Source organism: Cricetulus griseus, chromosome 2 (genome assembly GCF_003668045.3).
Source record: "Cricetulus griseus strain 17A/GY chromosome 2, alternate assembly CriGri-PICRH-1.0, whole genome shotgun sequence".
Classification (NCBI taxonomy): domain Eukaryota; kingdom Metazoa; phylum Chordata; class Mammalia; order Rodentia; family Cricetidae; genus Cricetulus; species Cricetulus griseus.
The window spans coordinates 220831832-220854647 of record NC_048595.1 but is presented as its reverse complement, the minus strand read 5'-3'; the positions used below and the strand labels follow the sequence as shown (position 1 = coordinate 220854647).

General features: G+C 40.3%; 1 protein-coding gene across 2 annotated transcripts in view; it reads right to left on the bottom strand.

Moving 5' to 3' along the window:
* Chst9 (carbohydrate sulfotransferase 9) overlaps positions 1-22816 on the bottom strand; it is a 226838-nt gene that overhangs the window by 92510 nt on the left and 111512 nt on the right. The window contains exon 3 of one of the 2 annotated variants that reach the window (XM_035439065.1): positions 16213-16254. The exons of the other annotated variant lie outside the window; for it this stretch is intronic. Coding sequence (XP_035294956.1) covers positions 16213-16254 — 42 coding nt within the window. The remainder of the gene's footprint in view (positions 1-16212; positions 16255-22816) is intronic. 2 annotated transcript variants of the gene reach the window in all.

Genomic DNA, 22816 nt, shown 5'->3' with positions numbered 1-22816 from the left:
AATTAGAAAATGGAATAGAACTGATATACATCCTACAAGCCTTGTCCTCCCATTTGCACCTGGTCCTTTTTGAACATGTTATGTTAAATTCAATAAATTCACATGTAGCCATTGGTCTAATTTGCTACTCTCCAAAATGTATGTCTTTTGGTTTTGAAATGATGCATTTTGAGTATACATTTTAGTAAAAGAAAAACATTAACTCTAAAAACAAAAAGCAAGCAGGGAAGCAAGTAAACAAAGGTCCAGTGAGTCCCTTGCAGGAGCAAGTTACATGTGCTCCTTGCCTGTCCTTAACTTTCTGTCTTGTATCTGTTTTCTTCTGTGCTTCTTGTTCTTTCTTTCTCATCCCTTTAGCATGTAGCACAGTTCTAGGTTGAGGGATGTATCCCACAGCACCCTATGTCTAACAGTGCATGCTGGAGACAGATGGCAAAAGAGTTGGGAGGGAGAGAGAAGAGACACTTTGTATGTGATTCTTTTTGTCTGGCTGGCAGTTTTAGTGTTTTTAAGGAACAAACATATACAAAACAAGAATATGTCACAAACTCATGTCTTAAGATTTAAGACCCACACAGCGGCACAACTCTGTGCTGCAGGTGAATGTCTGCTCAGAATACCAACGACTTGAAAAAGAAAGGAGCACCTGATGGAGTGCTCTTAGAGGTTTTTTTTTTTTTCACTCCATGCATAAGAGTAACTTGAACTTAGTCACGTATTTCATGATTTTAATGTTGAAAAAAACTTAGAGACAATTTCTTTTCCCATAAGCTTGGACCACACTGTACTTTATGGATGACCAAATTTAAGTTTGGACTCACAAACCATCTGGTGAATTGGTGTCTTATGAATACAACATGGAAATAATGAAAGAGCGCAGACCTTTGGATTAATGTAACCTGCCATCATCTGTCTGAGATTTAGATCTTAGTGGCTTGCCTTCTCCTCAGTTTATAGTTAGATTATTCTATAAAGATTGGTGCAATATCTCAAGAGGCTTATAATAAATTTCTGACATGTGTGTATTCTATGAGCACATCTCTTTACTCAGTCCTATACTTTGGAGAGTAATGGAGTGGAAAATTAAATCAAATAAGCTTTTATTATTTTGGGGCATTGTTGAAAAAGGTACTGTCAAATTCTTTAAGAAATACATCTTCTGAAAGAAAACTTATAGAAAGTTCTGATACATTATTGAATTGTGGAAAAGCTCTGTTCTCATTCAGTCTGTTTTCCCTGTTCCTTGGGTAGCGGCAAATCCATGGTAACGTACTTTGGGCTGGCTCAGTACACAGACCATAAGCCTTGGAGGTGAGACCTGAAAACATAGCTTCTAAATTAAACCCATCGAAGAAACAATATAAAACTTACATTGGCTTCAATTACTTTGCCCTTTTACCTTAGTTTCCTGTGGCAGCTTTTATATCTTAAATACTACCATCATTTAAGGACTGTAGGTTTTTTATTATTAGAATAATTCCATCCTATTCTGATATGTTTATAACATATCTGGAGATATACTAATTAACCTTCCTTTCTTCCCCCTTCCTTCCGTTTTTCTTTTGTTCTTTCTTTCATTTTTATTCAACAGAGTTGCATGTAGCCCAGGCTAACTTCAAACTGGCTCTGCAGCTGAGGATAACCTTGACTTTCTGATTCTCCTGTTTCTACTTCTCAAGTGCTCATATCATAGGCATGTACCACCATGCCTGGCTTTTCTTCTTTTCTTTTTTCCCCTTTATTTTATATGAAGCAAACTTAAGTGAGATTAAAGAAAAAGATAATTGACAACCACAATCAGGTTCTGGTGTTAATTGCTTTCAGCTCTAGGGATTGAAATGATATAATATTTTTGTCTATAATTTGTTTTTCTATCTCAATTGCAATCGTTTAGACTATTTAGTGACACGTGGAGCAATAGGTCCATCTCTTTTGATATTGGGCTATAGGATAGGTTATTATGCTAAAAGATTACATGACTTGAAGTAATTGTGTCATAACCAAGAACTGTATGGCCTTGGTCACATGTGACTATGTGATAGGCCACCATGATAGAAATAGGCAAAGGGCAATGAGAGCAATCTGAGATTTGAAGCCCTTCAGTCTCAAGTTGTATCTGTAGTTCTCATGTATGTGAGACACTGTTGTATGCAACCCAAAGATAAACATACTTGTGACATTGAGTTGATTGCAGATGCCATGAGGAAGAGCCCCTGACTCGAGTAGATAATCATCACTCTGCATCTATCACTCACCATTTTGGCATTGATACTCCTGTCAAGGGGATCAATAGCTCAGTATCTGACTGTGAGTGCTTTGACTGGGGCTCTCACAATGTCTTATGATGCTAACTACAAAAGCTTATGTCCAGGTGGGTTTGGAGAGAGAATAGTGGCAGAAGAATATATTGTGCAGTTCAGTAACAGGTGGGCTAGTGGTTGAGGAGTGACAGGACTGCTCAGAATCAGGGATATTGGGCTTGGGCCCAGGAACTTCTACTTTGTAAGGTGCTCAGGATCTTTTTAAACATACAGCCAAGGCTGAGCTCTCTTGGTCTAGAGGAAGTTAGGCAAGGGATGAGCCACAGATGCGTTTAGGCCTTTGAGAAGCTACTAGCAGGAAGATTTGGGTTGAACAACACAGTAATAAAGCAAATAAACTAATGGAAAAATAATAGTCATAATAGCCACACATGTTTAATTTTAACACTGCACACATTAACTCCTTACAATGAAGCAGCTCTTAATATACAATTATTTTATAGAGAAACTAAGGTTCAGGGAGGATAGCAAATTTGCCCAAAGTCATTTGCCTGCAATCTGGACTCAGTCTGATACAACTCCAAAATCTAGGGCTTGCAATATCCAACATAGGAAAGGAATCAAAGTTCAAGTACCATAGCACAAGATGAAGGTTGTTAATGACAGGGGGAAGCATATGAGAATATAGTCCATATTTGCTCTTCATGTGCTATGCACAGTGAAGCAATGAATGTAGAGCTGGTTGGTAATTATGGGTGTGGGAAGGCAAGAAATGACACAAAAGGAATTTGCAGTACAGGTTTTTTTCTTATCCAGGACAGTTGAAAGTCCATGGAACAATTCAATTCCAAACAATTTTGCCTTTGATAAATAATTCAGCAAGAACATAGATTACCGGGAGTTGAGCATCAATGACAGTAATTAAGAAAGCTTTGTGGATACCTTACTCAGTGGTCAAACTTGCATTTCATCCTCGAGAATACTGAAGGATTGCAACTCAGTTGAGGGCATTCACTGGTGCATAGCCAGGACAAGCTTCATTGAATTCATAGTCAGAAAGGGCACTCTGAGAATGTAGGACTGTGTATGAGAAGCCTGCTGTGAGTGGAAGGAGGGACAGAGTCCAGGGTAGGAGTGGAAATTAAATGGGAGACATCCTTCAAGAGCAGATAGTAGGTGTACACTTAAAGTTTCCTCTTAAAATTTTGAAGTACATATTAAACTTAGTTTTCTTCCTGAAAGGTTCCTGAGGACATTGGAAGGCTAAAGTGAATGTCCTAATGAAGTCCCTGTATTGCCAGGTGATGTGGTAAATGCTTGGAAGGCATGGTGATTCCTGTAACCCCAGAATTCTGGAAGTAGAGACAGTGATCCATGAGGCAAGATGACTAGCTAGACTAGCTGGATTACTGAGCTCTGGGAACAAGTGAGAAACCTCGTCTTAATAAATGCAATGGAGAGCCATCAAGAAAGACACCTGATGACAGCCTCTACATGCAAGTACACAGCAATGTACATGTACCTGCGCACACATTTGTGTGCCAAACATCAGACATAGAAATGCACACATGCATAACACACACACACACACACACACACACACACACACACACACACACACATACACACACACACACACACACACACACACACACACACACATCAATAAAAGTCTTTACCACATCTTGCTTCATTCATGAATTAAGTCATTTGCCTTCCTCATATTGAGTAATAGGTATTTGAGTATCCTTTTATAATTTGATTACTTGTTTAACATGGAATAAATTAGCAAAAACAGCCAAATAAACAAGAAAACCAGGATGTGAGCCCGAGACCTTGATCTGTGACAGGGGATTTAAACATATTGTAACTATCAGAGCACATTTAGTATTCAAACAACCATTAAAGACTTAATTTAAGGGTCTGAGATTTTAGGTAATTAGCAAAAATCTTTCTTCAAAGTTTTATGTAGTTACTATACATTTGCAAGATTTCCTGGTTGCTTATCTTTGATATATGTATGCTTTGTTAGATTTATTTTGAATTTCAACCACCTAGAACTAGACCTTCAAATCTGGATAATGTTAAGTGATGTTCTGTTTATTCTTTACACCTTAATCTTCAGGCAAAGCACATTTCACAAAAGCTATGGAGAAGGTGTTGGCATTTCACAAAAGCCATGGAGAAGATGTTGGCTTATTTGGATTTATTAACTTGGTTGTCAACTTTGTGTTTTCTGTAAAAGTAGTCTGCACACGCCTTTGGTGATGTTAATCTCTTGGAAAAGTTGATGAAAACATCTTCAAGTTCATTTATGTTCAAGTGAATCTCAGATGTTATGATTGTACTATTTCCATACATAAAATACGTGAGTGCAGAGAATATTAAATATCCAGATTCCAGAGTTCTGCAGATAGGCCTCACTCACAAGCCTACAAGAACATGTATGTTTCGTTAAGTCAATGGAGTGTACTACTTCTTTGTGGCACGTCCACTGTCAAAATATTTTGGTTTTAATTATTCTCGTGTGCACGTGTGCACATGTGTGGGCGCGCATGCACGCACTCACACACACACACACACACACACACACACACACACAGAGAGAGAGAGAGAGAGAGAGAGAGAGAGAGAGAGAGAGAGACAGAGAGACAGAGAGAGACAGAGAGAGACTAATTTAAAAGTGAGAGACTTAATTTAAAAGTGAAATGAGGAAATTAGTTCTATCCTATGTTACAACTCTACAAAGATATCAAGTAGCCAAATTTAGCTTTGGGGGTATGATAACATATCAATACACAAGTGAAAACCTTGTAAAGGAGAGTACATCTGTTTAGACTAATGACTTTTCCAACAACCATCACAACAGAAATATATTTAGTGCTGAAAAAGAGTCCCTCAAACTACTCTATTATGAAACACCTGCCTTATCTACAGATTTACTGTCTGTGGGGGGCAGGAGGGAAAGGAGGGAGGGAGGGAGAGAGGTGAGAGAGTGAGAGAGAGAGAGAGAGAGAGAGAGAGAGAGAGAGAGAGAGAGAGAGAGAGAGCTCTTTCCCTACTAAAAAATTTGAAATCCACCGGGGTTGAATGAAAACCATTTGTGTGTGTGTGTGCACATTATAAATACCAGTGGGAACACCCCCTAGTTCACCTCTTAGTTTTCCCTCTCAGTTGTTTCAGCACCAAGATTATGGATGCTGTTTCCCTTTGGGTTACTTTTCTCTTCTTTCTTGTTTTTGCCACATTTGTAGCATCTGCCTCCTTTTCATTGCTTCCTTTTGTTTCATTAAGTCAATGAAGTGTACCACTTCATCGTGGCACATCCACCGTCAAAATATTTCGGTTTTAATTATTCTTGTGTGCACGCGTGCACGTGTGTGGGCAGTCACCAAGAACTCCCTACATCCTTGACTTACTCATCTCTGGTCTATTTAAACTCACTCTTATAAAACTTATTAATCCTGAATATTCCTTTCGGTCTGGGTCTCTTTCTACAGTAGGACTTCTTTATTGTCCTTTGTATAGAGTTAAAGCAGGAAAAAAGTTAGTACATTGATGGGCTTTTTTGCTAAGGCATTTGTGTGTTTGTGTACACGTGCATGCCTGTGTGTGTGTGTGTATGTATGTGTGTGTGTGTGTGTCTGTCTGTCTTCAGCCAGACAACAACACTGGCTCTTTCCTGAGGCACACTCTACCTTGGTTTTTTTTTTTCAGCATCTCTCACTGGGATAGTCTTCAAAGTAGACAGGCTGACTACTGAGTTCCATGGATCTGCATATTTCTGCCTCCCCAGCCTTGGGATTAGAAGCCCAGACCACAATTCTTGACTTCAGACAATCAAACAAACAGACAGACAGACATGGGCTCTGGAGGATGGAAGTCATGTTTTCCCTTCTGCCAAGTACTTGACCAACTGAGCCATCCACCCACCCCTGCTAAGGTATGCCTGTAACCATTGTATTTTGCAGCCAGGTGCCTGCCCTGGAATTTTGCTGTCTACATTTGCTATCTTGGGCATTTGTATTTCTGTGGGTTTCAGCTTCCTCGGTATAAAGTGATCCCATCTTTTATATTCCCAGGTCTCTAGTTGCCAGAGATAGTGCTGGGTAGATGTTTGTAGGCCTCTGCCTGCCTTTGGAGCCATGCAAAGTAGACATCTATTCTAGAAAAGGAATTCTGGGTGCTGCCTGGATAGTCTAATGCAGGGGACCAGGAGCAAACACTGCCTTTGAGTGGAGCATTTAGCTTGAGCATTTTTCTTCTCAGAACCTCGTTGGGTGCTTTGAGTCACATTGCTGTCTCATTCGAGGACTTTATGGAGAGTCAGGCTAGCACATTTTGTTGCCTCCTTGCTATGGCTGGAAGCAAAAATGACCTGATGGATTCGAGTCTCAGAGAGGTTGATGGGGGTGAATCTGTGCTTGAACAGATTTTCAAAGGACAACTTTGAAAATGTGTCAGCCAATCTGGCCATTTGGCACAGGTCTCCACAGGTTCTGGTTTCCTGCCTTCCTTTCTACCAGCACTCTGTAATTCCTACAGGCTCTGTCTCATGTGGGAACCCTCGCTCTTTTCTATGCAATGTTACTTGCCTTATTAGAATGATGTATAAACTGGAAGGTGTATATAAAATTGTATGTCCCTCCCACTGGTTTTCTAAGCCACAGGCATCATTTTATGATTTGGCATTGATACAGTCTTCTTACTCATGGATGCTTGCAGACTTCTTGTACACGCACTTTGTGTCCCTCATGTGGATTTTGCTCAGCATCCTCCTCTCTGCCTCACACGTCAATGCACCTTCTAGTCTGAAGATCCCTTTTAATGAAAACCAACAATTGATCATGACCATCCCAGGTCATGTATCACAGCTCACCACTCTTAAACATACACCTCCTTTTGGGGACTCTGAGCAGTGTAGATAAACACCTCTTCTATAACCATAAGTGCCTCATGCCACTTTGGTAAGAAATATGGGCTTTTCATTGGCCTGGGACCTGCCAGCTCTGAACTACCTAAGTACCTGTCATTGTTGCTCTTGTATAGCCCTCTTCCCCTGATACGTGGCTGGGCCCCTCTTAGTCTAAATCTGTGACTATCTGTCACTTGCTTAGGCAGTTCTTCTCACAAACATGTATACACTGCTATCTCTACAACATCCTGGAACATCTGTATAGAGTATCAAGTATAATTAGGGACAATGCCTTTGTTCCTTGAGCATTTCTCCCCACAAGATAAATGATAAGCTATTCAAGGCTACATACCTGTTCATTGTGTGGCAACTTTGTCCCAGACTATGCATCAACATTAAATAACATAATAAATACTATTAGAGCTTTTCTATGCTCCAGTAACATGAGAGTTTCGTATTCATAAAGCTGACAAAGGTCTTTGCTTATTTTATATATATATATATATATATATATATATATATATATATGTGTGTGTGTGTATGTGTGTGTGTTCCATAATATATAATATATATATATATATATATATATATATATATTAACACTTTCTCACATTTATGTCAACCTATGTATTAAATGATACTGTTAGAACAGTTTAGTTCTTTGTTATCATACTCTTGCTGCAAAACAAGGCTAAATAATGGAAACAGAATGAAGTGTCTGTCTCCTTGGAACTGCAGGTGCTGCTCAAGGACAGTGCACAATGCTGTAAAATTCCTCATGATATGGAGATCATTATCTAAAGTCATTATCCTACATAGGACATTCCAACATGACACTGACCTTTCCTAATGTGTCAAGCCTAACACTTCTTAGAACATCTGGATTTCTATGACTTCCTTTCATTTCTTATGAGAAGTACCACAGCTTAGGATGGGATTTGCAAATTAAGAGTGATTGCTTGTTTCTGAAAGGATACTTCTTTGTTCTTTGTTTCAGGCATCAGCATGCCTCTTTACCTGCCTGAAATTGATCATAATTTTATCCCTGATTTTAGTAGTCACCATCACTATGTCTTAAGCAATAGAATAGCTTCATAACCTTGGGTAGAAGATTTCTTTCATCTTAGTTTTTTTGTTTTTGCATGTTCCTGTGTGTGAGAGTACATGTGTATGGTGTGTACACATACATGTGGAGGCCAGAGGTCAAGCTGGAGTGTTGATTCCCAGGAGTCCTCCACCTTGTTTGTTGAGACAGAGTCTCTCACTGGGACCTGCAGCTCACAGAGCAAACTATGCTGACTGCCCAGTGAGTCCTAGGATTCAGCTGCCTCTGCCTCTGCAAAACTTAGATTACAAGCCCTTGTCACTACACCCAGCTTTTTACTGTGAGTGCTGGATGTTACACTCAGGTCCGCATGCTTGCAGAGCTGTCACCTCAGCCCTGATAAAGATTCTTTTATTATACATTTTTCTTTTTGCTGTGCCTGGAATCAAATATATATCCTCTAAAATGCTGGATAAGCACTCTACCACTTAGATGCATGCCCATCCCAGACATGTCTTTGGACATTGAAAAGCATTAACCATAAAAATGAAAATTCATTGTTCCTATAAAAATCTTCATTTCTGGTCATCAAAGAACAATTTAATAGGCCATAAACTGAAATCACTCAAAAATATACATCTGACCATGGAATTACAGTAAGAATATAATATGATATAATAAATAATAAGTAATTTATTTTTCTTTTCTCTAAAAAAAGATTTACTTGACTTTTAAATTTATGTGTATATTTGTGTATTTGTGTATATAACTGTGGGTTCCTGTGGAGACCAGAAGAGACTGTTGGATGCTCTGGAGCTGGAATTATAGGTGCTTGTGAGCTGTCTCATTTGGATGCTGGGTACTGAACTCAGGTCCTCTGGATGAGCAGAGATCATTTTTAACTGCTTACTTACCTCTCCCAGCACCCTAGCTTTTAATTTTCAAGAAATGTGAGAAAAATCCCTTGTATAGACATTACACTAGAAAAGATACACAAATAGTAGATAATAAGCACACGTGGCAAGCAACATCACCAGCAGAGAGGTGCAAACTAAAACTACAGGCGGCACCACCATCTCCTGTCCATTCCTGGTGTGCACTGGGATGCCTGGAAGCTTCAATACTACTGGGGAGTTTTCAGGTGGTCTATTGTACAGCTGACCCTTAACCCCCTTGTCTAGCTGTACTGTTCCCTGTTTATTCTTAGGAGTGAAACCATGTCCACAAAGAGACTTCACCAGGAATATTGACACATGGTCTTCACTATCAAAGTAGTCCCATGTTACAAACTGCCCAAATGACAAGATCAAGGCAATTTCTAGACAGCTTGTTATCAAACCATGGAACATTATACAGAAGAGAAACAAACTACTGATACGTGTAGTCATTTGAAAATATTATGCTATGTGAAAAAAATGCCCTAAGTGTGTGCATGGTTTCATTTACAGTAAGTCCAAAAGGAGGCCAAAATAAACTGGAGGTCTAGAAATAAGAGAACAGTTGTCTGAGTATGGTGGCTCATGTCTGTAATCTGATCACTTCATTAGCTGAGGCAGAAGGATTGGGAGTTCAAGGACAGCCTAGGATGAATAGCAAAACTGTCTCAAAAATGTAGGCAAGAAAGGATGCTCAGGAGTACAGGGTGAGGGTAGGGGCTGGGGCTGATTGCAAAGGGAATGAGAAAAATCTGGAGTGTAAGATTCACACCTTACTTTTGCTGGCAATTACAGAGGTCTAGACAAATTTCAACAAATGCCATTAGAGGGAACACCAGATAGCGATTTGGATATTTTGTTGTATACAAATTAAGATATGCTATTATGTAAACAAAAATGTTATCACTAAACACTATTTAGAATGTTTTCCTATTTTATAGGCATAAGAATATTGTAAAATTCTTTTACAGTTTTTCATAAGTTTTTGCCTTCTTAGTTTTCAAAGAATGTTGGCAAAATTACTATACCTTGTTTCATTAAACTAAGGTACACTAATTATGAACATCAAATACACAAAAATAAAAACAGAAAACAATATGAACAACAATAACAATAAAAATCCACAAACAAGCGAATGAATAACAATCACCACCACCAACAAAAACCGTCTTGGACTGAATAAAGATTAAATTTTTAAAGATGTATGTCATTGCCACTTCAGACCAGTAAGGGGAGCAGTTACACTTTGAGAAGAATTCTATCTCTGCTGTTGAATTACTCTTATAGGGCACTTTAATGAGAGGGGGAGAATGGACTTTTGGGTGTCATCGAAATGGAAATGACAGATCATTTGAATGCAAGAGATAAATACAGGGAACATTGACCCTCCAGAATCCTTCTAACCTCAAGGAGAAGGAGAAAAAACACTTGCAGATGAGCGTATTGGTATAATATGTTCCTGTGATTCAGACACCAGGAAGATATTAAGGAGAACAGCCAAATTAACTATGGGGTGCCAAACTTTTCTTTGTTAATATTTCCACACAAGAATAACACTGTACAATCGCTTTCTATACCCAGGAATTGAGACTGCAGAGTTTACTATGGGCGTGGGAATGCCTGCATCCATCTGTGGGAATTCAGAAGCTTGTTGAATTCCCACAGTTGCAAGGCAGTAGGGAAGGCAGGAAAAGAACTTGAATCCTTGCAGCATACATAATCCAGTCCCCTTTGAGATCAACAGGCTATGAATCTTAAGGTTTATGCTGCATGTTTTAAAAATGGGTTATCAATTTAATCAGTTCTTATAAGATCTATAAGGGTTAATTTTCACGTAAGCTCAGGAACCCACAGTCTTTGCTATTGCCAGATGGGCTTCACTGTCTTTGAACACAACAACCATAAGGGCACTGAATACAGAAAACAAGTCCCTTGCAGGAACTATGCCCAGGAAGGATCAAGAAAGCGCCTAATGAGCGAGCAAAAGGCTATGTGATAGGTAGGGTTTTAGTTGGGGTGGTGGTGGTAGGGGAGCACAGGAGGGAGAAGGGAACTGGGATTGTCATGTAAAACAATCTTGTTTCTAATTCAAATAAATAAAAAGATCTGAACAAAGAAAGCACCTAATGAATGCAAAGCTATAGGGTGCAAGCCCAATAAGGTAGACCCTGGGAAGGTACCCACAGAAGTCGATGGCTTGCAAATAATATTCACTCCAACAACTTTCATTCAAAGCAACCTTCCATTTCAAGAGTGGAATCTACTGTCAATATGTACAAAGGTATTACATGTTTATAGGGGTCCTTTAACTAGCTGGAAGGTTTTCTTTGTGAAACCCCAAGGAACATTTCTAGCTCAGTAATTCCTGTCTCCCCTGTAAGTATGGGACCAGAAAACCCAAGCTTTAGACTCTGTCTTGTACATCTTATCAAGATCTGAAATTCTGTGGAATACAGAACTGGGGATGTGGCTCAGTGCTACACGCAGCATCTTCAAGATCCTGGGTTCAGTCTCCAGCAGCGGGTCTAACAGTGTGCACCTACCTATAATGCCAGGCCTTCTGTGGGGCAAGAGGTCGCATCAGCCATAAAGGCCATTCTTGGCTATATATCGATTCTGAGGTCAGCCTGGGCTTAGAGATTCTGTCTCAAAAACAGAACAACCTAAAGAATGACCCTCATTGGCCATTGTTTGACCACCTAGCAGAGGATCTTGAAAGATAAATAAGAAAAACAGGTAAATGAAGCACTACCACACAGTATTAATTTTGAGTTTACCCCTCACTGAATTTCTTTCCAATTGTGTGGGGAAGAATAAATAAAGAAATATACCAAAACTGAGCAAAAATCTGCAAGATATATAAAGGATAGGAATGAAAGTATAGAAGAAATATACAAAGAACCTAGAAATTAAAGCCCAGATTAAGGCAGAAATAGAAGGCAGAATTGTTAAGGACATAGAATGAATAGGTGTTGGCTGTGGAAGGAAGTGGTTGATTTCTTTGACAGATACAGAATGAAGATGCTGACAAGCCAGGCAAGAATGAAATGGTAGTTGCAGAAGACACTGGGGTAAATTGCCAGGCACTTAACACACATCTAAGAAAGGACAGAAGTGTAGTTTTTAAAATATGGAGAATATGGGTAAAATATGGGTACCCTGTCTAAAACCATGTTAGAAGAAGCATCTCAGGATGCTTTCCACATTGGGGAACACAGGCATGTTTGCACTTTTGCAGGCATCCTCTCTCACATCCTAAGGGGGTTCTCCTAGGTGGGAGAGAATACTCAGGTGTCTTGGTGCAAGTTAGAGACTGGGGGGGGCAGTCAGAACAACTGGTGGAAAATAATGTACAGAAAGAAGGCAAGGAGCTTGGAGGTGAATGTCATGCAATTCATCTAGGGCCAGAAGAGAGAGGAATTAGCTTTAGGACTAAGTAGAAAGAGCATGATGCTCTGGCTTCCTGGACTCCTAATTAGTCTCTGGAGTTGTCCTCTCACGGAAACCCAGGGTTTCATTCTGAATTGGCAGGCTGTCCTAATGTTTCTGTATCGTTCATGGAAGACCCTTGTATTCATTATTCTCTAAAGTCTTGAGTAGTCACTAGCACCTTGCAGTCATCAGTAATGAATAATCACTTGCTGAGTGAGTCAACCATGTTCCCACATGAGGGATATGTCTTGCATTAATTAAAACGGGAGTCAATAATGTGCAAAATTTAGCCTATATTTTCTTTATTACTGCCATTTGGCAAATTGAGAGTGAGAGCTCTTGCAATTTAAATCTCCCTCTGAGGAAAGTTTAGCAACTGTCATGATAGATCTTGGCAGCTCTCTCTTGGGTCCCCAAGGCTCACTAAGTACTTGAAGAGGACATAGGCTTTTCTCGTAGTGGCTGGTGAAATAACCTGTGTCCACAGGTGGGAAGACATTATCCTGTCTATTACAACCAGGAAATTCTAGACTGAGACTTAAAACTGGTATTCAGTGAGGCTCAGTAGCATGCAGTCTGACTTCCTTTCACATGGCTCTTGCTTTACTTTTGTTATTCAGGAATAAAAGGAGAATGGCCTTGTTGACTCTTCTGCCTGGGAAGAACTGAGCATCAAGTGGAAGGTGAGACTAAGGTAGGGGTTGTGGGTCAAGGCTAGGTAGAGAGAATTAGTAGTCAGAGGGCTGTCATAGGCCACTGTCCACTGGTGAGAATATACGACCCTGGGGATAGCTGACAATGATCTTTAGCTAACCGACACATTTCTGCAATACTGACATGAACCTTGGGGGTCTCAGGCTATGATTCTGAAGGGAAAAAACACTTTTTGTTTAAGCTAGGGTTGGGGGTGAAGTTCGAAGCCTTGAGTGTAAGGCCATCACATTTCTGGGTCCTGCACTGACTAGCATTTCTTTTTTTTTAATTTAAATTCTTTAATTACTACTCATATTTACATATCCATCCCCCCATTCTCTTGCCCTCCCTTCCTCCCATGTTCCCCACCAACCTCCCCAAAACCCATCCCCCAACTCCTCCCCAGGGATAGTGAGGCCCTCCACAAGGGACCTTCAAAGTCTGTCATATCGTTTGGGGGAGGGCCTAGGCCCTCCTTGCTCTATCTGGGCTGCCATAACCGTGCCTTCAGCAGCGCTGGTGCTTAGCCACTCAGTACATAAAGCCCAGATGATGAAACCATGGATTTTAGTTCCTCCAGAATCCAGGGATGTCATCTTGCAAAGCCATTTTTTAGAACCAGCTACTCTTGCTACTTATGAAAAGTTATACATATTCTCTTGCTTTTATTCTCCATGGTAAGGTACCCCAGCTCTTCAGAAACAAGCTCATATTTACAGAGGATAATAATGGGCCAGTTCCCATCTCCAACAAACCTTCTTCTGTGTGGGTCCTAATCTTCTATGACCTCAGGAACACATTCTTTCTCCTGCTTTATTAAAAATGCATAGGTAGGCCATGCTGTAACCCTCTGGGGACTATGTCCAGTTGCTTCTTGGTATAACATTTTAATTTATGCAAAGTTTCCACACAATTACAAATCCCCCAAGACTATGATTCTGCTGTTGTCTTTGTCTCCATTTTACACACACTGACCTACCTGCCCATGTTACATGGTACATGGGTAGCTAAATTGTTTTCCAAATACTTGTTCTTCTACACGATGTCCAGTGCTTGCCTCCATGAGATCATAGTAAGAGCAAATCTCTCAGACACAAACGACTGGGCATATCAGATTTCCTTATATCTACCACCAAACATATCTTCTTCTAATTCTTCCTTGCTCTCATTTCAGGAAAAAGCTGCTTCCGTTATGTGTGTCTAAAGGTTCTCTTCGTTATCTCTGGGTGCCTATGTTCTTTATTCCTACATTTTACACTCAGTTCTCCCCAGGCAGCCCTCAATTCTGCCTGCACTCTGGTTGTTTTGAACACTTTCTACCTCACTCATGTCTTTCTGTGTATATCGTCCCCGTGCACACATCCTTCCAAGCCACATCTCCTTGGCAGAGACACCTACTTCTGGAATCATCTGTGTACTTTGCTATTTCCCTGTCCTGCTTGTACTGCTGGGAGGGCTCCCATTTTCATTCCTTTCCAAATTCTATTCATCGCCAGTTGATCCCTCCCACTCAAATGTCAGAGCTCTAGGAATATTCCCCACCTCTTCTAATCACATCAAATGGGTATTTGCTATATTGCTCAGTATTTCGTATATTGGGTAACACATCACTCACCACATGAGAAAGTTCTGTCAGTCTCTCAGCTTATAATCTGCCCACACAATGAACACAGAGAATTTTATTTATCACCAAATCCCTTATGCAACAGTCGTGGTCCATGACTTTCTGTTCATTGAATGAATAAGAGGACAAGTGGTAATATAATCCCTGCTCTGAGTTTTCAACAGGTCTCAAGGAATAATAGTCTTATTTCTTAATCTTTAGTATTTTCTTGGTATTTGTTTTTCTTGCCTTGTCAAAAATATTGAGCTTTAGATTTAAAAAAAAATTGCTTGCTCTATGGTATCATCAAAATTGGCAAGAGCATATAATTTTTCTTATATAAGTAAATATAACATCTTATCCTGAATAAGATCAATAGTGTGGAAAGGCATCAAAAATAAGATTTATACTTGTTAATTTTTTTAAAATAGGACTTGATCCTTTTCTGTAAAAGTTGCTCCTGAGGCATGGTGGCTCATGCTTGAGATCTCAGCACAGAGGGGCCTGTGCAGGAATTCGTCTATGAGCATGAGGTCTTTTGGAGCTATATAGTGTGTTCTGAGCCAGCTAGGATACCTAGCAGAGTCTATCTTAGAAAGAAAGAGAGCGTTTGTTCACACATCCTACAACAGTAAATTTCAGATGACTAAAATAATAGGCTTGAAGCTGAAGCAAAGGGAGGGAAGTGTGAATTATGAGAGTCAAGATTTATTGAAAGCAATGCAACTTCATTACTTTCAGTACTATGATCAGCCAATAAAGTCTAAGGACATATTTACTTAATGACATGGATCCATACTTTGTAGCTGGATCCTTTTGCCTAAACAGCATGATATGCCTGATCCGTGAAAGGATTTTCGCATGAGTTACAAGCCATCTCTTCTTGTGCTCACCCAATCCGTTCCATACAGACCATCCAAATAAAATTTCAGACTTGACCAAATGATGTGTAGTAGCAATATCTGAACTGATAAGGTTTTACTGGAGTCACAGAAGAAGGCATTTTGAAAACTTAAAAATTATAGTTCAATGTCTCAGAGTAGTAGTATATAGTTTAATATAAAAATAAAAATAGTATTTTTTTCAAGTATGACAAATACAACTTATTCTTATGTTGGAAAGACATTTGCAAAACCTCTGGTTCCCTTGGTAACTCCTTTTGGATTTGGTTCCTGGTCTGCTGCCCCTACCCCCCACACTTCATGTAACAGTGGCACCTGGGCTGTGGTTTCCGATGCTCAGTGTCACCAGACAGGCACACGGTGAAGTCTGCAGGTGTGCTGCTGGCTCTATTGAACTACTAGAGGCTAGAGGGGGCTGTTACTCACCCATCCTGGACACATGCTGCAAGGACTGTACTGGCCACCAGTCTGCCAAATAACAGAAGGACATTTCTATGTCAGCACCACATTCAAAGGCATTTATACAACTTTCCACAAGAAGATGAGTCCAAGACTGATATTTGACTTGTAACAGGGGAAACAAAGCATGTCATCCCCCGAAGAAGTGACAGCGTAGGTGTTTCTTAGGCAATCTGGCATTACTTTCAAACTATGCCACACACAGACATGTCTTTGTTTATCACCCCTTGTCAGGGAGGAAGCTGGGAAGTGGGGTCTGTAAATGGCCCCTGCAGGGATGAGGATTTCCCTCCAGTTAGCATTTTACTCCATAATCTACCTGCACATTTACCTATGGTTGTGTTTTCCACTTAAAGCCACTTTATCAACCACATTCTAAGGTAGGCTCCATGCCCAGGAGTCGTGGGCCAACACAAAAAGGATTCTATGTCTTTTGTTTTGTTTGTTTGCTTTTTCCTTAGTGATGTTTTCCTTTCCTTAGTGATGTGCATGTCTTCAGGCAGGTCAGACCGTGAGCCTCCAAGCTGCCCCGTGGATGTCTTTTGCCCACCTGAACCGATTCCAGGTTTATCTAGTACTGAGGGTCTGAGGTTCAATATCAGATACCTTAGCTTGCAAAGACAGGAGGAGAGAATGCACTGATATCCAGGGGAAAAGATAAGTGTTCCAAGGGAAACAACTCATGGTCATTGACTTCATCCAGAGCCAATGCGAGTGTGTTCTACAAAGACAACTTCAAGAAAGTTCTTTTCATCCTAACAAGAAAGTCCTCTTCTGCCACATGGAATTGCTCAAATGGAGCATAGTTGCATGTTCAATCATCAGTGGGATGGGTTCAATCATCTAAGGGACAGGAGAGCCTTCTGCCCATGAAGACAGCAAATCTGTTACCAGCCGTCATAGCTCTAGCACTTTTTTGTTATCCTTATGGAATTCTAATGCTTTCTAAATACCTCATGAGTATGTTATAAATACTGTATTATAATATTTTCTGTGCAGTACAAATATTTTATATAATACTAATTATATTTAAAATATATCCTATTCTGTCTTTGCACTATATATTTGACATATAAATATAAAAATTTTGCCCTCTGAATGCTTAAAAAGTTTTCCTCAAAATATGTTGATTCAAATATGAACAGGTCCTTAAGCTGTGCTAGGAATATTAAGTCCCTTCTCTGCTCTGCTCTATTTAAATAAGCTGCTGCCAGTAAGACTCATATGTAATAATGCATTTTTCCTACCCTAATTGAGACCACAAATCCTTTCTGCTCTTATCTTTTTAATCAGTCTTTCACCAAATTTCATTTGTGTTAAGATACACCAGGTTATAGTGTGTTAGTGGGGTGCATTTCTGGCTTTAGGATGATTTAAAATACATCCAGGGGCTTTCTGAGTTGCACTGTTTTATCATCCTAGTGTAAGGTATCAGCAGTTCCACTGACTTAGCAATTTCTGCATTTTGGATGAAGGTATTTATAAGTCATTTATACAGCTCATCAATAAGGCATAGCCCTTCAGTACAGCTGATCCCCACAGGTGGGAACCTGATATGTAAACCTGCTGCTCCAACCTACTTTAGTGTCATTGTAACTCGACTTTACCTACTCATCTGTGTAACAGCAGTGGGATGAAGGTCATACTTCCTTCATCTGGTCTCGAGAGCACTATTGTGACTATCATGTCTTTCTCCACTCATTCCTCCAGGATAGTATCATCATTTATGTGAACCATCACTCAGTGATGGAAAGGAGCTAAATTATTGCAGAAAAGGAGATACTCAATGATCCTCTGGTAGTTCATATCCTGATTGCACAATGGATTGTTCTCAATAAGTGTTGTTCTGAAGCTATCTGGCCTATAATGATCACACCATGTTCTTAAGGATGTGGACATGACATTTGCTTCCCTCCACTTCCTCAATGGCTGGGCAGAATGGCACAGTACAAGTCTAACTGCTGTGTGTGTGTGTGTGTGTGTGTGTGTGTGTGTGTGTGTGTGTGTGTGTTTGTGATTCTGGAAACCTAACATTAGGACACCCAGGGACTTGATTCTCTTCCCTGGCCTAGATTGTTTCCTCACACACCACAGACAGAACCATATTAGATAATGTGCCTCCCCTACATTGTACAGTGAACTTGCTAAATGCCTGGATGATCCAGGTTTACTCCTCCTTATAATTTGCCTCAATCTAGTTTAGAGTCAAACATTTTGGAGGTGGATTAAATTAAAAATCTTGACAGATACGTATCTGTGAAGATCTGTAAAAAGGCAGAAAAGTTTTACAAACTGTCCTCAATGGAAAAATGTTTGCTCTCATTCCTTAATCATAGTAGGACTCTTCAAAGTGTTTGTTCACCTATAACTTCTAAATCATCCTTACTGTGTGTGTGTGTGTGTGTGTGTGTGTGTGTGTGTGTGTGTGTGCTTGCCTGCAGGTGCCCATGTAGACCAGGAGGGGGCATCAGATTTCTTGAAGCTGGAGTCACAGACATGGGTGCTTGTGTTCAGATTCTGGCCCTTTGATAGAGCAGCAATCTCTCTTAACCAAAGAGACAGTGAACACAGTCAATACACATGACTTATTAGCTAAATGATCATTTACTAAATATTATGGGTGTATTTCTATGGTACACCTCCTGTTGAATGCATGTTTTTATACTGTGCTTGCAACTGAATATGGTATTAAGATTTAGCTGGTGACCAGCACAATATATCAAAACAGGATTTTTCTCTGTTGTCCACATCCTTTAATCTGAATCATTCTGCTTTGTTTTCATTTATAGCAAGCTGCACCAGCTGAAACTGTAAAGGCCACAGTGAGTGAATATTTCCATTGTTATGATGGAAAATCATTTAAAATAACTATAACTTCCCCCATCTTTATCTGGAGGACCAGAGAGCTTAACGAAGCTCAAATATCTTGATGAGGCACAAAGAGCTCATTCTTAGGTAAGAGAAACAAATGTTTTTTCTCTTGGAAGAATTCAGAGTAATTCCCTGACCACATGATCCATTAATGAAGTGATTAGTCCTCATCTCTCACCCCCAGGAGAGGAGACAAGGACAGGAACAGGTTAGACAGCCTCCCAAGGCCAAGCAGCCATCTGTCCAAGCTGGAGCAGATTATGTGTGGGTTTCCAAAGCTGCCGTCTCAAGGTACCATATAAAACCCTTTAAATTATGTGTCTCTGTGTGTCTGCACTTGAGTCATGAAGGCCAGGGGCATCGGGCATTCTGGAGCTAGCGCCACACGTGGTTGTGAACCACCGAACATGGGTGCTGGGACCTGAACTCAGAGGATCAGCAGCATGTAATTCCAGGCACTGAGCCATTTTTTCAGGTGCTAATTCCCAAAGTCTTTTCCTGAATACTGTGCCAACTTTTGCTTCTCTAGCCAAATCATTTAAAAATGTGATTATTAACTCTTACTTATGGATGTTTAGCTGCACAATAAGCAAAAGTGTCACACCAGTGATGTGTAGGTCCTTTGTTGTCCAGTGTTTAGTTGCCAGATTTAAAAATGTATCCTGACACATCTTTTGAAATACTGATATGATCTTGATAAAACTTCCCTCCTGCTCTTTTAAATTGCTGCATACACAATTATTTGATCAATAATAGGAACAGTAACAGCCTACAGGGACTTATTGTTCCAAATAGCAGGCATGCTGTCCAGTGATTTCTGTGGTCCCATGCTTTACATCAAAGAAATTTCACAAGAATACCACAGGGAGTAAAGCTTGAGTTTTCAGACCTGCACTTTCATAAACCGTCCAGACCTCAGGTCGTCCCCCGCAATCCCCAGATTCAGTTCCTCTGAAGTGAGCAGAGAACTTAAAATCACAATTATTTTAGATTTCCCTTTTCTCTTCACTAATAATTTACCACTCTCTTCATGACATCTATAGCTATTGGCAATCCAACTTGATAAATCTCTTTGAAACATAGTCATAGAAGCAACAACTATCTTTTATACACTTGCATGTCAGCCTGCCATGGTTTTCATGATTTGTAACTGTATTATTAGATGGACAAGGACAATTAATACAGAAGGGTTGGGAATGAACTTACTCTTGGCCCACCCATAACAGCACAGGCAAGGCCCAAATTTGCAGGTGGCTTGGAGGGTCCTGATGTTGAGTGCAGCTTGTATGTACACACAGTGAAGGGAGCCAGATGTTCTGTTTCTTAGCTTTCCTTTTATTGATTAGATTTGCTCTTTGGCATTTTTCTTTTACAGGTAGATAGTATATTCAGCTAGAACCTTCTCTCCATGGGTCTCCTTCCCTCACTCATGCCTTTTTGTTTTGTTTTGGACATACTTCTTGTCACCAGGACTGTCTGTGGAGCCACAGCCCCAGAGCTAGGACCTGGTGGAGCCTGGCGTGCTCACTGTTTAGAATACAAGAAAAGAAGATGATTGCCCCTTCCCCAGAGACTATCAAGTTGCTAACAGTTCATCAGGGACAGCTAGGGCTCCACAGTTGGCTGTAGGCCCACTCTTGTGCTGGGCAAGCAGGGATTTAATTAGGTAAATCTCCAAAGAGGAGGTGAGTGCAAAGAAATGTTGTATTTGATATTTTAAGTGTGTATTGCTTCAACAAACTAAAGCTAAAAATAAAAATGTAGGGAGAAGGGGTAGACATTGAGTGTGGTTATTTTTGTCTTAAGATTGTAAAACTAGGGTGAATCTAGTAAATTGATGCATTGTAATGTTCTCTCTCTTTATCCCATTGTTCCTCCGGATGGAGGCAACTGTTTGGCTTGAGTGCACTTGCCACAGCTTAGAGAGCAGACAGGAAAATGAAGAGTGGTTAGCAGGAGACCAGAGCAACAGAGAGCAGGGAGCTCCAAATGGCTGAGATTATCTTAGGAATTTTCAAAAGAGCCCATGTATTTTTTTTTTTTTTGAGTTAACCTAGGTATTTCTAGACTTCATACTTCACTGATTCAACACAAAGAGGTTTTTCAGCAAAACATTTTGCTTGATGATATTGCACAAAAAACCGGTTTTTGTAGTCCTGAAATTGAGAAACCCTAAAAGGGCATGATCCCTAACTAGCAAACAGGCAAAAAAAAAAAAATCACAGAAGAACCTGCTGGCCCAATGGTGCCATCAGGGAGTCAAGGACAGGTGGAGCTTAAGGATGTCTATCCAGGCAAACAGCAAAGCCAGTGTAGACATACCACCAAACTCTTCCTCCTGATCCTCTGGATCCCACAGCTTATCTCTCTCTAGCCTTTCTCTGGATAAGTCTGTTTAAGGCCCAGTTTGAGGAACTTTGAAAGGGAAAGTTAACAGCAGCTGCTCTGAAATGCCCTAGAAGAGACCTTGTTTTCTTGTTAAGCGTGAGTCATTTCTGATTGAGTTGAACCCTTCCTCTATTTCTTTCTTTGGCATTTTCCAAGGTATTTCTTGTCAGAAGAAACCTAGGGGCATACTGAGACTTCTATGAGTTCATAAGGATTTTATGAAAATTTTAAGATCACAAATGGCTGTCCTTTCATGGGATTCTGTTCAGTGGTCCAAAATATTTATACCCAGGGCTATTACTTTTCTGCACTTTGAAAGCCAGCTGTTTAGGTTTCTGTTATCTGCAGACACAATTATTGCAGTACTGTGGCTGTACAGGTGGGTGAGATTGGCAGAAAGTGGTATCCTGCTTCAGTAGTGACTTTAGACAGTGATTATAAAAGAAAGATCTATTGTGTCATGAGAGTGAAAAGGTGCAGGTCATACGAGCAAACAGTTCTGTCTGTTTTGTCGAGATGGCAGAATTAGTCAATCAGTCAAAAGGAAGTTCAGATTCAACTGAATGAAGTAGGGTGGGGCTCATGAGCAGTGTTTGTGACAAGCATGCATTTAGTGCATCCCTAAGAAAGCCATACATTGTTGTAAAAGGCAGTGCTCCCGTGTGCCACTCTGCCAGCAAAGGGAGTGGTTATGACAGGCTCCCCACGAGAGGATACAGCACATACTCTGTATCAGGCTCTGGGAGGACATGCCATTATGGAGGCCAAGGGTGGGGCAAGTCCAAGAGGCAGCTTCAAAAAGAACAGCACTGCAAAGGCCAGGACACCTAAGTCCCTGGTTCGGACTGACTGTCAGCTGCCCCATAGGTCTCCCAATCCTTCCATCTACAAAATGTCTTCATGTATGCCTTTGCCTTGTAATTTAAGTTAAACAGTTCTCAAGGTCAGCCAGTCACAACTTTCCATATTTTGCCATATCTATCACTGTTTTCCATAGTGCTTTCCTAACCCTGACCCCATGTGATGCTGATGGTTGCTCATAGGTACAAGGGACTTTCCGGCTGCCATGCTAGCTGGCCTCACTCTTGACACATCATCAAATAGAAATTGCACTGTTGCCTCTGCCAGGTGACTTACTGGGTAAAGGTGATTGCCACCAATCCTGAATACTTGAGTTTGATCTCCAGTGCCACATGGTAGAAGGTGAGAACGGACTCCTAAAAATTGTCTTCTGACCCCCAACTTGTAGTTGTTTGCCACTCCCTATATGACAAAATAAATAAAATGTCTCTTTCTCAGTTCTTTAACTCTT